Below are 15,373 nucleotides of genomic sequence, written 5' to 3'. Positions count from 1 at the left end.
ATAATACCTTGCCAAACTTTAACACTTCAAATCCAGCACTTTCGAATTTCCAGGGCTACAGAAAAAGGACAGACCAAAACATTGGACATTCTAACAGTGTATGCATACCCCTTATATACCAGGACTAAACAAAGTCAAAAGCATGCCTCACTTAAGTTTCTGAGAAGTGATAGCAAGCTGTGTGCCGCTGATTTCTCTTCATTGTATTTGCCTTTTAGTATGAGGCTCCAGCTAGAATATCCAGACAAAAGGAAGCCTGATGGCCCGTTCAATTTGACCTTTGTTTAAGGCCCAGCACCAAGCCGAAATAGGAGAGGTCCCTAGCCGGTATGCTCCAAAGGAAAGCAGGCAACATGCAGGTGCTGCTAAGCATGTCCCAGTGTCTGAAGATTTCACAGGGACCAATTCAGCATACTTCAGTGGAGCCCATGTCCACCCTGAGAAACTAGGGTTTGGGCACCATCTACCTGCGTGTACCCCCAACTTATTCTCTGTTTGGAGTCAAGGTCCCATGAGGCCTTGCAAGACCATCAAGATGTAAAAGTCTGCACTTCAAGTTTGTAAGATTTCAGTAACTTGCAATTCATTACAGTATAATACATATAATGAATGCTCTGTTATACTTTCCTCTGGTATCTATCTCAACATTGGACTGTGTGAATACCCACATTCGTATACCATGCAGTTGAATACAGTGCTTCAGTGCCAGGTATGCCTCAGAGTGCTCTTACCGGAAGTTCTTGACATGCTCCTCCACGCCTGTGAGATTCACTGAGTAGGTGAGTGCCATGCTGTAGGTGCCTGCCTGCACAGAGGAGCCCCAGTTCACATCTGTGCAAAGAAAAAAGATACAGGGAATAAGGGGTCAGTAAAACTTTTGATGTTTTTCCACAGTGAAGATATATTAGAAGAGAGCGCCTAAGGTGAAATCAAGTGGGTAAACTGTGTTATGACCCGACCTTGTGATTTTTAAATGGAAGTGCGGGCAAACAGAGACCATTCTGCAAAGAAGGTTGAAATCAGTGATATGTCACAGTGGTCAGTATAAAACTGGGGGTCTTCAATGCACATCTAAGAAAAGGAGGAAGTGGTGAAATGTGCCTTTTTATAAGGCCCACACAGTTCATTGTGTCCTCTGCTTATATTCCTAAATATAGAGGTCCACCCTGGACTGGTTTGAAGTAATTGCATTACATTGTGAAAGTGTAGTGAAGACGCCGAACATCTCCATGCAGGGGTTAGAGAAGGGTTTGAGGAGATTGCAACCAAGAACATTTTATTTGTAAATGGAGCCAATTAATTAGTTCTAAATCACGATTTTCCAAATACATCGGCTACAAGTCACAGGGGACGATTCACAAAAGTATTTAGAGGTTTAGAAAGTAGTGTAGTAGTATACAGTACAGAGGTTATCTTTTAACTACTCTCATATGCCTTTGTGTCCCAGCCCCCAAACATAAACTGTAAACTTTGAACTTTTATAGCGCACTACTCTCCCGTTAGGGTCTCAAGGCACTGTACGCATACTGCTGTGGAACCCCTCCTGGCTTTTCCCTGTGAGGTGCCCACTCTTGGACAGCCCCAGGGTGAAGCCAAGCATCCAAGTGCTCTGAGGGCTGTTGTGGAGATTAAGCAAGCTATTGCCCAGAGTTACAGAGTGGGACCCATTAATTAAATTAGGCACCGAGGCAAGAATTATCTAGTCCAAGGGAATTGAGCCGAAGACCCACCGAGGTGGGAATTGAATCCTAGTCCCGGACCAGATCTCTGCATCTCCACGCACCACGGTCTGCCGCTCTAACCATTGTGCCACACTTCTCCACCTCACTATTAGTAAAAGTGGAAAGAATGCATAGACCCTTGTATTTGTACTAATTGTCTATGAATATTGTCTGAATATTCACATTTTGTTCCAATTTTAGATGCTTTACGTAAAAGTATACCAACTTGCATATTCTAAAATGCCTTTGTGATAAGGCCCCATAGATGTTAAGGTAATATTAAAGAGAACTTAAAAAATACTGCGGTACTTCAGGCTCTCTAAAACAAGTTTTAAAAGGAATGATGTTCCAAAGCAGAGAAAGATGCTTGTTGCAATGGAGCTTTTATCGTGTGTGTGAGATGACAATTTTAACCTTAAGCCCTTTCCATGCAAAAATGTGATACCAGGAGCAATTGTGGACACTAACAGGGGAGCGTCTGAGGAATGTAGGAGTTTCTTCGAGTATGATAATAAGGTCACTGCTGCCAGCTTCTAAACCTTAAGAGTGGAATAATAGCACTGAACGAAATGGAGGCAAGGCCCTACCCACACACCTTTTGCTCATCATTAGACCTTCTATAATACAAAGGCAAAGCTTCTGAGTTTTTATATAGATCCTGACCTAGGGAGTGAATTCTCAGAGCAGGCCTACAACAAAGGCTGCATTTCTTATAGAAAAAATGGTAAAACGCTTGTACGCTCTGGTATACAACCATGCCACCCAATGATTTTGATGTCTGTCTTCACACCTAGTTAGATATTTCCTAAGACACCACACAAATGTATACATTTTTATCAAGAGCAATGTCTCTAGATTGTCAAAATGTCGTGGGTTGAGTGCTTGATTTAAAATATCACACAGTGACACAGTGCTGAGTCACAGGAAGAGATTTGTTTCTCCTTAGGTAAGGCTATGGATACATACCTACCTGATTTCTGCTTCTGACAGTGAACACTCCCACTCTAGACTCAATCAATTGGAGGTACTGCAGGTCCATTATACTAACCCCTCATCTATGAAAATATCTCACATTGTCTTTCATGAACCTGCCTATCCGCTGGGTTTCGGTATCACTCTTACAGTGAATATCCTCTGTGAATGATGTTTTGATATGTTATCTTTGTTTATGTCTGTTGCATAGTTGCCTGCCAAATTGCATTTATGGGGAATTAAGCTTAAGGGCTTGTTTTATGAATGAAATAATATCCATTGATTTATCTTACTTGGCTTTTTGTAGGTGACATATCCCAGAAGGAAGACAATAATGCCCAGAGCGATGAGGGCTGCCCACCAGGTGAGAAGGAACATAATAACTATGGAGACTACTGCGCCGAACAGGGATGTCCATTTGTTGTAGTAGCGGAAGGATGGTCTCCAGCCTGAAAAGGAAAAAAGAAAAGTTTGAATGAGCTGGAGTGATATACATGCTCACCTGACTAGGTCAATGGGATGTATTTATGTATGTATGTATAGATGGATGGGTGGATGGATAGAAGGAAAGGCAAATGCATATTAGCATGATCTCTCAGATCAATAATCATGTACCCAGTCATTGCCATTCCCTGTTCCCGTCACATATAAAATAATACATGTCTAAAATACGCTGCTAAGGATATTGTTTGCTCAGTAATGGGAAAGTTACCCACCTGGTGAGTTGGTGATAGTTGCATGGAAGCAGCTGAAATTGATGAGTGCGTAAGAGCAGAGGAAAAAGTTGGAGATGATTGGAGCAATGGTATTCAGTTCAGCTGTAAACAAAAAATAAAGCATGTTAATATGTTACCAAACATTGAACAGCTATGAGTCCCCATTCTGTTTGTGAATATGCGCATTTCCCCTTATCCACTAGATGCAGCAAGAATTTAAAAAGCTCTGCTATTAGGTTCTTGTCTTGGTCTGAGCAAAGCACCTGTTTATTTCAGCTCACCAACTCGAATACCTTTGTTTCCGATTTGCTGTGTGGCATTACCACCAGGACAAGCGTAGGTGTTCTATATCATTCATCTGTCCAACTTTGCAAGGTATATTCTTAAGTGTGATATGCACAACTCACCATTATCCAATTATAATTCTTACTTGCTCTTTTCAAGTTTCCCTAATGCATACTGGTGGTGATTTCAGGGCTTGGTTGACCCATTCTATGCCACTGGCCCCACTGCCTCTGGCAGCAATCTCCTGCGCACTCACTATGGATACACACTACCTCCTCCCTGTCTCTCAACAAAAGATTCACTCTGAGGCAGACTGGGCCCATTAAAAGTGTGCTTGCGGGGGCTGATGGGCTCAGGTTCCCTTTCCACCTGCATGTCTAGGTGGAGGCTTTTTAATGAGTCTAAATGGTTTACTTTGTAAGTAGCTGTTTAACTCTGCTTGGTGATCAGGTCATAGAGACCCTATAAGGAGGCTACTAAACAATTATGGCCCGTTCACAAAGGTAAATAAATATGCATGTGTATATTTACTTATGTGCATATTTACTACTACACCTAGGTGCAGCTGGACACATTTTGCCTAGTCACCATTTCTGAGTATAGAGTTACTCCTTGAGGTAGACTTCCATGTCTCCACCTCTCAAATTGCAGTCAGAGCCTATTACAACAGGATTTATGGGTGCAACGTTAATTATTAGTTTTGCACGCATGGGTGGTGATTACCAAAACCAGGGCGGAGAACCCCATATGGGAAAGAATGACGATAAACATGTTATTCTTTAGAAAATATTTGACCAATATTTTAATATGTAAAATAATAGTAAATTAATTTAAAATGTGTATTTTTAACCTGGAACTGATAAAATAAAATGGAACAACATATTAACTTATCAAATCAAATGTAATGTGCATTAAATAATTAATTAATTTAAATGTTTTTTTTAAAAAATCTATACATATTATTTAAAACTTTTTTTTAAAAATCCTATCCATGTTACCATTTTTATTGGTTGAGTAACATGCTTAAAGGTCTTACAAGGCCACTTGTTCTAAAGTCATATTGGGGTCACAAGGTATAAAGTCTTAGTGATGGCTCTTGTTTGTTTAAAAGTCTAAAATGTTTTAAGCTAGCAGGTTTCACAGCAATCATATATTTGAAGATCCTAGAGAAGTCATGCTCAATGGTCTTAATAGAGTCACATGTTCAAATGTACAAGGAAAATCACATACAGGTGATAGTAATGTCACGTATTTGTAGGCTTCAGTAGAATTAAATAATCAAACGGCTCAGTAGACTCACATGAAAGTATTTGACCCTGGTTGGGAGCTTACCTGAGAAGTATGTGATAATTATTGCACCCAATAAAATTTTATTCTGCGAGGTTCAGAAATTATCACAGTTTGCAAATGGGTCAGAAAATCCCGACCACCTCATAATCAGGGCCTTAGGACAGCCACCTGGGTGAGAATGTTAAAGGAACCAGTTAATAGTTTCTAGTACATGAGAGATTACCATCTTGTCTTCCTGGATGCCCTTAGAATCCTCGACTACAATGCAATCTATGAGAGTGTCAACTATGCAATACCGCTGGAAAACCGGAACACTGAGGAGGCATCTCCAGGCCTCGGCTTCACTGTGTTCTATGCTTTCTCACAAACTATAGTCAACAAGTGAAAATTGATCTATGAAACCTTTCACATGGTCAGTGATCTTTGATGTTCCTCATGCCTTGTCCAATAGGTTCATTAATCCCCTATAATGCCAACTATTACTTCCACCACTACCAACAGAGATGTCATACTGCCTATTCATGAACTGTGCTTAGACAGAGTCTTGTCTTGTCAGTTCAAACCTCAGCACACCACCTTGTACCTCACCAGAAAAATATATTATAAATTTAGAAGATCTTTTTCATACGAACTTCATCTTTGCAGCCTTAGTCAATGCAGTAGTTAAATATGTTACTACATATCTCTGTCTTCCTAAGAATATCCTCACTTTTCTTCACATTTACTACAAAACAAAGCTGGCACGCGCTCTTGTCCTGGCATTCTTTAACAACTACAGCATCATCTGCTCTGATCTCCCTGAGGAGCTAACTACCGATTTTCGAATCAGGCAGCCAGAATGTGTCTTAACCTCCGTGATCATTATCATGTTAAATCTACCTTTAAAACACTCCACTGGCTTACAATGGATCCCAGGATTAAAAATGTGAGAAAGGTTCTGAATGCTTTCAGAAACTGTCATCTCACTACTTCCCAATTTCTATTTTTTCCCACTTAATCAGCCAACGACCCTTCAAGAGGAAGAAACAGAAGTAGATCAGTGTGGTTAATGGGCAGGGCCTCTGCAACTTCCTTTTCCCCCAGGAGAGCTGAACACAGCTACCTTAAGTTTAGGAAAGTTCTGAAAACTAAATATTCAAATGTACCTTTAAATAAAATCAACAAAGCATGAGAGCTGTCACTGAATAGTTTATAAAAGATATCCTGAACTAACTGGGCTCTAATAATCCTATCCAGGGCACTCTTGCTAGTGGCACCCTGTGGAACAGTCAATTTTAGCACCCCCACCCCACCTCATTACCACCTCCTCTGATTCCCTCACTACCATCCGGCAAATGTGCCCCTAATCTCTCCATAGCCTCTCTCCTACATGCATTTGATTTGTTTTAAAGTGCCTGTAAAGGCTGGCTTTATTAATCCACAGCTACCTATATGAAATATAGTTCTGTTCTTTGCAGCAGGCATATTAACCCTCTACGCTACTTTATGGCGAGTCAAAGCTGTCGCTAGACAAAACTCATCTCTCTCTCCCTAACAGGAGCATTAATCAAACGAGTTATCTTGATATTTTAATTGTTTTCTGAAGGCTGGACGCAAAAGAAACTTTTCAGCAGGTGCTTTTAAATCAAAAATTTCGTAAGTCATTGCTAAACAAATGCCCCACTTTGAGGTCAACACCCACCAATCCAGGCCAGCACCCGGCACGGCCGCACCGCTCGCACCGCCCTGACGCCGGCCCTGATCCCATCTAACTATAAAACTGCATTTCCTATTTCTGTCAGCACTTTGAAGTAACCAAAAAGAGCCATATATTGTTTTCCAAAATGTGAGGCTATCTATTTGAAATTGTTGTTGGAGTCAATAGACCATTGCTTATTTGGGCAGACACATTTGGATTTTAAGAGTGAATCGTTCGCCTTGCTTCCGAGCAAGAAGATCCACAGTGGTAGAAGATCTGATTAAAATCACCTGTACCTGATGCTCCACTTAATGACTCATGTCTTGATGCAAACTCACCAATGAGAATGAAGGCGATTGCGATGATGAAAGTCAGCACGTATCCTCTGATTGGTTCATTGTTCTTTCCGTAGCCTTTACCGAAGAAGCCAATCACCGGGTAGAGTTTATCTTTGCACAAACACTGAAAAGAGTAAACTAAGTTATTTTCAGACACACAGTGATTGACAGCTTTAAAAATGTCTACCCTCCGATAGGTCTTTTTCTAGAATTAAATCACAAGTGCTACGTTGATGAACGTCTCCCACTGACTCTTCTGCCTTCTTCACGTTCACTTGCTTCTGCCACATACCTAACTTCTGGTCTCCTTTCCTGTTCACAGAGTGAGAAGTGATCTGAATGTAACAGATGAGGTATACCCCAACAACAAGAAGCCTATTGATACCTAAGCTAAATGCTGAAAACTCTAAATCAGAGATCAATAACGTTACTGTGCCAAAATAGTTGCTGATATATGCCTTATTAGGTAACTGCTTTATAAACAATTAACACCTGCAAGAAATTAATACATTTACTTGTTTTGGATGTCACCACTATGTCACCTTGTGACAACTTGGTGAAACACTGGAGCTGACGCGCAGTACGTCAGTTTGAAGATTGTTGTCACATGCAATTCAACAAGAGGAGCTTTGTGCAGAGAAGGACAATCTCTGGTGCTGTGGGCAGTGTAGAGTGGGGGCAACCTGGTCAGACAACATTATGAGGTACATGTCTAATTGTTTTTTTCTTGAATCTTGTTTAAAACAAGGGGATAGGTCAGACCCACCGCTGAGAACCAAAGTGTTCCAGTAGGACAATCACTCTAATGCTTAATCTCTGTGCTTAGTCTGCCTGAATTTCACATGCAAAGTGACCAGAAATTACTGGAGCCGGAGTACAGCTGGAGCTTAGTATCAGCCAACTTCCAAGCTCTTTCTCATGTAGACCTAGTAGACAGTGCTTAAAGGCAAAGATATTAGGGCTATTTTACTATCTTCATCAGTCTTGCTGCATGATTCTAAAATCCTTGGGAGATGTTTATTTAACTTTTTAGGGTGCCAGTGTACACCTATATTGTAATATTCAGAGAAGCATATTAATAGAGTTCTTGTGAGTTCAACCATGTAGATGGTGTGCAGAACAAAACGACCCTTTTAATATCACAAATTGAAGTGAGTACTTCGCCAAAGCAGATATCGTTTGATTGAATGGGAAATCTGAGTCCGAATATATACATAGCTTCTTTACTTTTAGCATAGCTAATGATGCTGCATCTAGGACTAGTAGTCAATTTGTTGGCTAGTGTCCTTCGAATTATCATCATCACTTGTGTTTGTTCACTCTAAAACACAGGTAGTTCTAAGACTTCCAGAATTAGAAATGCCTGAAGAATATGGTGATCTTATTCTGCTGCTAACCTACGTTTCAAAATTGGAAATTGATCTATATATTGTTGCAACATATATAAAACTGTTTTTTTTCTATTTGAAAATATGTTTCTAGTTACTTCTGTGGAAGACACTTTCCAGCCGCCTAATATATCTTCAGTGTCTTAACTCATATCTAAAGATTTGACAGCCTTCTGTCCTGCTTATTCAGTTCGTCTTGTGGCATACAAAATATTAAAGATGAGGCTCCCTGCTGATATGTAGTGTGAAAACACAACCTCCCTTTCCACCATTATCTTTATATTAATGTTTCCGCACTGCTTAGACTCTTTTTTACACCCACTGCCTTCCATTTTTCTTGACTATCAACAGACTTTTTCCTAGCTTCGCTTTCCTGCTAACTCACCCATTAACAACCAGAGGCTTAGGCATCTGCACACCCAAGTGGCAGGCCTTTGCTATTCTTATCTGAGCTCCACTCCCCTTTGACTGCCACGTAATGTACCATAATGTATATGAGAACAAGGACTGGCTGAGTCAACTATAGACATGGCTTCAACCTTATCTTGGCTCACTTCATCTGTGAGTAGAAGCTGTATTCACCTCTATTGATTGTTGACTTACCTGGAATACTTTGGGTGCAGATACGAGGCATGCCAAAGCAGAAGACAGGGTGGCTGCAAAAATGCCGGCAGTGATGAGTGGGCTAAAGGCAGATACCATGCTCATGGCCTGTGAAGAGAGGGTAAAGAACCTTAGGGAAAACATTCAACATACGGGCATAGGAACACATGCAGAATGAGTTTCACATGTCTATATTGTTCACTTCGGAAACAGGGCAGCACTTCTCCCTCAAATTTACCACGTCACAAATTGCAAGAACTGATTAATGGTCTGAATTAACCTCCAAGTTCAGTCAACACTCACCATTTACAATGATAATCAGTCACTTGGAAGAACCCAACTGCAAAGAAGAAACATCCACGCACCACATTCAAACATGTTTTGCAAATGGAATAGAAGTTAACAATCCATAAACTGGATTATAAAATCCAAATGATAGCGTTGTATGTACATAACAAGAAACCGTGAGCCAAGGCATCAAGGGGTATTCTCTGGGATGTACACAGTTGCCCATGCAGATGCCTTGCTACACCCCAAATGGGTCCTGGTCTTACAGAGTTTGGGCCTGGTAAATGTAGTTATAATGATCATTGGCAAGGAATGAAAGTGTTAGGGAGTTTTGCTCGGAAGGGATTGGCCACATTTTAATTTCTACCCACCAGAAGGTAGATATGTGCTCTAGAGAGGACATGTTCGAGGTATTTGGTTCAGTTGCCATTCATAGTTTACTTCCATGTACCACAGAATATAGCATGGGGCCGTAAGTAAGCCCACTTCATCTATTGGCTCACCTGCACTATGTGTGACGGCATCTGCTAAAAAGAAGCACACAAGTGCCGGAGTTGGTTGGCCATTACTGTCTCACAGCTTTTTACACTCCATTCTTTATCCTTTTTTAATTTAGTGTATTGTGTGTTTAAACTATGCCTTCAGGTTACAGTAAATTAAAGACAATAGTACCTTTTGTTTTCGCCAATAAGTCTCTGCAATGTAGATTAAAGCTAAAAAATGGTTTTATATATGCTCAAAGTACACAGGCCTGTTACTAAACACCTGTATTGATCTATTACATTATATGTTATTTTTTCAAATTTTAAATGTTATTGCATCCTTTTGGCTACGACATTTAATCACCACTTTTTTCTTTTTTTCTTTTTGCGGCAAGTATATGTGATTAAAAAAACAACTAACTAGCTTGCCAAGGCAAGACGTATTGACTTTGCCAATGTTTGTTGTAATGTAGTAATTTGATGGGTGGAAAATCCATGTAAAAAGAAATGACTGCCCCAATCTGAAGCTTTATTTCATGATTAATTTGAGTAGTGCAAAGATGTTTCATATTTTTAATTCAAGTGCTCTTTCAGTGGCATTCCATATTTAGCGAGTTCACTGGCTATCCTTGTATGTTTTAGTCAAAATGTAATTCGCACAATCTCAATTCCCATGGAAAAAGGCATTACTGCCCCTTTGATCCTGTGGCACAAGCTTCAAGATGAGGATCCCTCCTACGTGGTAGCCAGCAGCGCATAGTCCTACTGGAATTCCAGCGTCTGTGAAGTGGCATCTAATGATTTTAGCTTAATGGCACTGAATACCCCCACCATAAATGAATGACTGTTCCTCTGAAGCTCAGACCCTGAATACCAGCAGGACAGGTAATTCTGACTATTGCACGAACTTGGGTCAGCATTATGAGTTGTGCGGACTTGATTTCAGCTGGTAATTACTAGCGGTGAAACAGACCACACCTCCGTTAAATTGCTCCCTTAAACTTGCAGGAATTTAACAGGTGTAAAAAGCCCAATAACTACCTACACATGAGGACTGTGTTACATAAAGCACCAACGTTTGCATGTTTTGCCCCATTTTTGTGCATTGAAAGTGTAACAAGCAATAATGTAATATCTGATAAATACCGAACACCAGGGCAGCAGATAGCGTGTAATACTTATCACTCACCCCTCTATGGCTCCCACTACCAGATTTTTATTTGACTGGTGTTTTTTAGGTCGAGCATAGCCGTGCGCAAGCGCTGCTTTCCCGACTTGTTGATATGTATCTGGGCTTTTAACCACACCCACCGCATGCCCATCACTGTCACTCGCTCATGGGCTTGCATTTCAAAAATCCTTTGTTTTCATTGGTAAATGCTTTACATTTATGCCTCTTTGGGACGGTTTTGTTACTGCCTTGGCCATCGACCCTGTTACATGGGTAATTACACTTTTGCTGATAACTTTGAATGCGAGCAAACTTCTTTTTCCTTTTGTGTCTCTCTCGCTCATGGCGATGGCGGAGCTTTGAATCGGCTCACTTATGCAAACTGTTTTACTTTTTATTTTCCATTTGTGTGGCAAGAAAAGTCCAGTTAGGAGTTTACAATGCTAATAGCTCTAACTTGTGAAAACATAAGACCCATTGCATTGCAAATGCTTGGTGTGACTTGCAATCACAGAGCCCACGCCCTTGTTAATTTTTGACAAGGACATTTAATTGACAGTGTCCTTACCATGTAGTATTGAGGAATCTGTGAATTGTGCTTCTGCCTGCTAGAGAGTAGCAAGCCAATGTTTACACTGTCGTCAATGCACCCGTAAAGTTACACCTTGTGATTTTAATGAGGCCTGGGGGAAATTTAATTATGCCAAACTAACTGGAGTCATTTCAGTAATTATTCATTAATTTTTTAATGCAAAATAGCTAGAATTATGAGATTACTCCATCTTGAGTAATTAAGAATAACTTGGGGCAAAAATCTTAACATAAGATCTATTTTCTTAGTACAATATGCATCCTTGGGGCCATTTTGGACACATGAGTGAATTTTGCACTAAGAAATTAGGGCCAAATGCTGGATTACTCTTCTCACACAATTGTTCACAATTACAAGTAATTTTGTGCTAATGACAAGCATGCTAGAGAGGATTACCTAAATTACACCCACTTCTACTTTTGATGTAACAACACTCTTCTTGCACCTGTTAATGGGCAAGAAACCCATGCATTGCAGACTTACTGTCCCTGAGTCTCTGATTCATGCTTTCATCTAGAGGACCCATTACCTGGTAGTGGTTCGCGAGCCCATACTGGCAGGTCTCACTTTCACGGCACTCAGTAAAATTCCAGCCATAGTAACAACTTATCCCCACACAGTCTTCGGTCTCATTAAGAGAGATGGTGTCGTTGATGTTACCAGAGGCATCGCGCACCACACAGGATCCTGGAAACACAAAGGAAGTGAATGGATCAGACAACTGAATTAGCAGTTTGCATGAACCTGGATAGTGTACATTTTCAGAAAGAATCCTTGTAGGTGGGACTGAGAAGAGTGTAGCTTGGAGTTCTTTGGGAATCCTTTGAATACAGTCTGAACAGCTGAGCACCAGTGTCCCAGTGGAGAGAGAGCGAAAGCGGATGATGAAAAAGATCAAACAGATACACAAAACGAAACCCAATGCTTGCTGTTAGATGCCCACATGTGAGTGAAGTTGAATGTAATGCTCTACAGTTAATAAGCGTGTTGGTTCATGGAAGATTAATTGATGCGTATAGTGGTGCTCTCTGATTTAATTCACCCCACATTATGCTTGGATTGTGAAGCACTTACATTCTATCACTGTACTGACATCGTACTCGAGCAGCTAAACTATTGACAAGAAATCTCCGGGAGTGTTGAGAGAAGAAGGTAAGTAAAGGAAGAGAGCAATAGACAAAGCGAGGCGACCTGGAAGTATTCGTCGATAAATAATGTAGGTGCCACAAACTAACAATAATGATCTTTTTTTACGGCGTACCTCACAAAGTTACTAATCACTCGCTGAATAGCCTGTATTTCACTTGCTAGTGGCCAAGATGATATAGGACCTAAGTACATACATGTGGTTGAACTCACTTTATAAACATTGTCTTCCTGCGTTGCTTAGTGTGGTATTAACGAAAGTTAGCTCAGAGAACCTGCCTTGTGATTCTGCTTTCAACTCACAAACTAATCTGAAAAGTACAGATGGAGCCATCGTTAATATGATTCCTGTGGTAGGAGATAGATCTTACCTATGGTTGCTGAGATGATCAGGTAGGATATGGTGGTCCAGAAGATGGACAACAGTGTCCCTTTTGGAATGGCTACTGCAGGGTCCTGTAATGGAATGACAGAGATCAGAAATAAACATGAGATAAATGTTTTGTGGTTGCCTTCCAGTGCTAAGGAGGGTACAGAGGATGTTTTTGAGGAGGACATGGCACTCATGACACTGGCACACACAGGTCATGGTAAGAAAGAACAGACAGTCTTTCTCGTGCAGGCTCTGCTGTCTCTTCTAATACTGTTAAGTTTGGAACATCTACCATAAAGGTCAGCACAAGTCCTATACTGTACTTAGTTACCGGGATAAAAAACAAGAAAGAATGTGTCTATGCATGCATGCAAACAAGCAAACCTCAGTGCCTCCTGCAGAGTAATTATCAGGCTGGAAAATGCGTTTACAAGTGCTGAGGAAAGTAGCACATTTTGCCACCGATGAAGTATAGGCAACACTGGCAAAGCAGTTATTAGGCTGGGCTAAAAGTTAAGGGTTTAAAAAGAAGCAACACAACAAATAGCATTACAGCAAGACCTAAACTTGCGTTGCGTTCACCCGTAGACCCCTCAGTGATGGCAGATTTAGAAGAAATGAAGAAATTAACCTCTGCTTACCTTTAAGTCTCCAGAAATGTTGGCACCTGCCAATATCCCAGTGGCTGATGGGAAGAAAATGGAGAACATACCAAAGAAACTTCCTGTCTCGCCTCTCCAATTAGGAACAATATTCTCCAAAAAGATGGACCCTGTGGTGAAAAGAACAGACTGATGTGTTAATGATACCCATGAGCGTAAGGCAACAGCTGAGATGCAGTATGCAAAACTAAACAAGCCTCCAAAGGAGATAACATATGCAAGAGACAATGCAGGAACTATGGGAACCATAATCTAGAATATGCATGCGTGTAACAAAAAATACAGACATAGAGTGAGCGATGGTTCTGGCTCTAATGCAGAAAAACACTGGAATTCGCCAGGCATCAAAGCACTTAACACATGCCATAATTAGGGCTGCCTACAATGTTGCTCTTTTCATATCCGCTTTTTCTGTATGTTTGTGCTATTTCGAAACTGGGGCTATCAGTATGATGGGTGACACAAGTTATGGCACGTGTTGAGAGGGTTTATAGATTTGAGCAAGAACCATATCTCAATTTTCAACTGTGTTTTTTAAATTTCTTTGGGTTTTTTATTTGTTTTTTTATTTCGATCCCTTTCTGGGCACAGCGTTTGACAGTGTGCAGTGTTGGTTGTTGAGTGCACATCACACACTGCATAAAGATTTTGGCTATGTGCAGCTGGAGTTGCCTGCAGCCTCCACTGTGTATGGCCATTGGCCATACTCTGGGAGGTTGGGTGAAGGTCTTGGCCTGTGGTAAGGTGCAGTTGTAATGTGCGGTGCCAACTGACTGTGGGTGCCTATCCCAGCTATGCACAACCGTTGCTGAGGTGATTAAACACAGGGTCTGGCCTGCAGCAAGGCATTGTGACCAACCTGCCTGCTGCACAAAGCCTTCACCTGTATTCAGTGGGGGTGGGCACACAGTCCCTGCTGCATACAACCTTCAAAAATTTGCAGTGGAAGTTAAACTCACAGTCTGGCCTGCAGTATGTGCTCTGTCCTATCTGCTGTGCATGCCAAAGCCCTGAGCTGAGAGCAGGGCCTGACTTGTGGCCAGGCCCTGCATCCAACCTGCAGCACGGGATAAGCAGCGGGGCTTGAGGTAATGGGACTGACCAGCAGCCAGGCCCTGCACCCTGCCTCCTGCCATTCAAGTAAAGTTAAACACTTATTGTATTGTTAGGCTATATTTCTGCTTGTCTTACACTGCCTGAAATTCAGAAGAAACTTGCAAGTCAAACACAACATGCCAATCGATTCTAGCCCCTGGAATGGTCGCTAGTGTGCTCAGAAGTTTCCTGTGACTCGCAAGTCATGCACTGTTTTTGGTGCTGTTTTTATTTTTGTGCATTATTTTTTGCATGTAACTGATTAGCTCCACCTCTGACCACTGCCCTTGGGTCAATCATCTTTGGTATTGGCCTTACATCGCCGTGGAATTTTGTTTTCCATTGTGCAAGACTCACAGATCGCAGTTGTCTCACAATTTTCAAAATGGCAGAAAACAAAATGGCAGCTGGGAGCCAACCAATGGCATTTTGTTGAAAAAATCAAAATGTGATCGACAGGATTCGCAAGTCTTGACTCATAAATTAAAACAGCACAGATATACAAAGTGTTAACTCTTTAAGTCCTGATCTGCACCTTTTTAATTGGTAAAATCTCAAACAAAACTACTGAAC

The 15,373-nt window shown here is 41.1% G+C and overlaps 1 protein-coding gene across 1 annotated transcript in view; it reads right to left on the bottom strand.

Annotated features, from left to right (window-relative positions):
* LOC138300148 (solute carrier family 12 member 3-like) overlaps window positions 1-15,373 on the bottom strand; it is a 48,993-nt gene that overhangs the window by 20,097 nt on the left and 13,523 nt on the right. The window contains exons 9-16 of the mRNA XM_069239099.1: window positions 13,685-13,815; window positions 13,042-13,126; window positions 12,054-12,211; window positions 8,992-9,099; window positions 7,001-7,124; window positions 3,410-3,511; window positions 2,987-3,142; window positions 732-831 (exon numbers count right to left, since the gene is read on the bottom strand). Coding sequence (XP_069095200.1) covers window positions 732-831; window positions 2,987-3,142; window positions 3,410-3,511; window positions 7,001-7,124; window positions 8,992-9,099; window positions 12,054-12,211; window positions 13,042-13,126; window positions 13,685-13,815 — 964 coding nt within the window. The remainder of the gene's footprint in view (window positions 1-731; window positions 832-2,986; window positions 3,143-3,409; window positions 3,512-7,000; window positions 7,125-8,991; window positions 9,100-12,053; window positions 12,212-13,041; window positions 13,127-13,684; window positions 13,816-15,373) is intronic.

Source organism: Pleurodeles waltl, chromosome 6, assembly GCF_031143425.1.
Source record: "Pleurodeles waltl isolate 20211129_DDA chromosome 6, aPleWal1.hap1.20221129, whole genome shotgun sequence".
NCBI classification, from domain to species: Eukaryota; Metazoa; Chordata; class Amphibia; order Caudata; family Salamandridae; genus Pleurodeles; species Pleurodeles waltl.
This window is presented reverse-complemented; position numbering and strand designations above follow the sequence as displayed.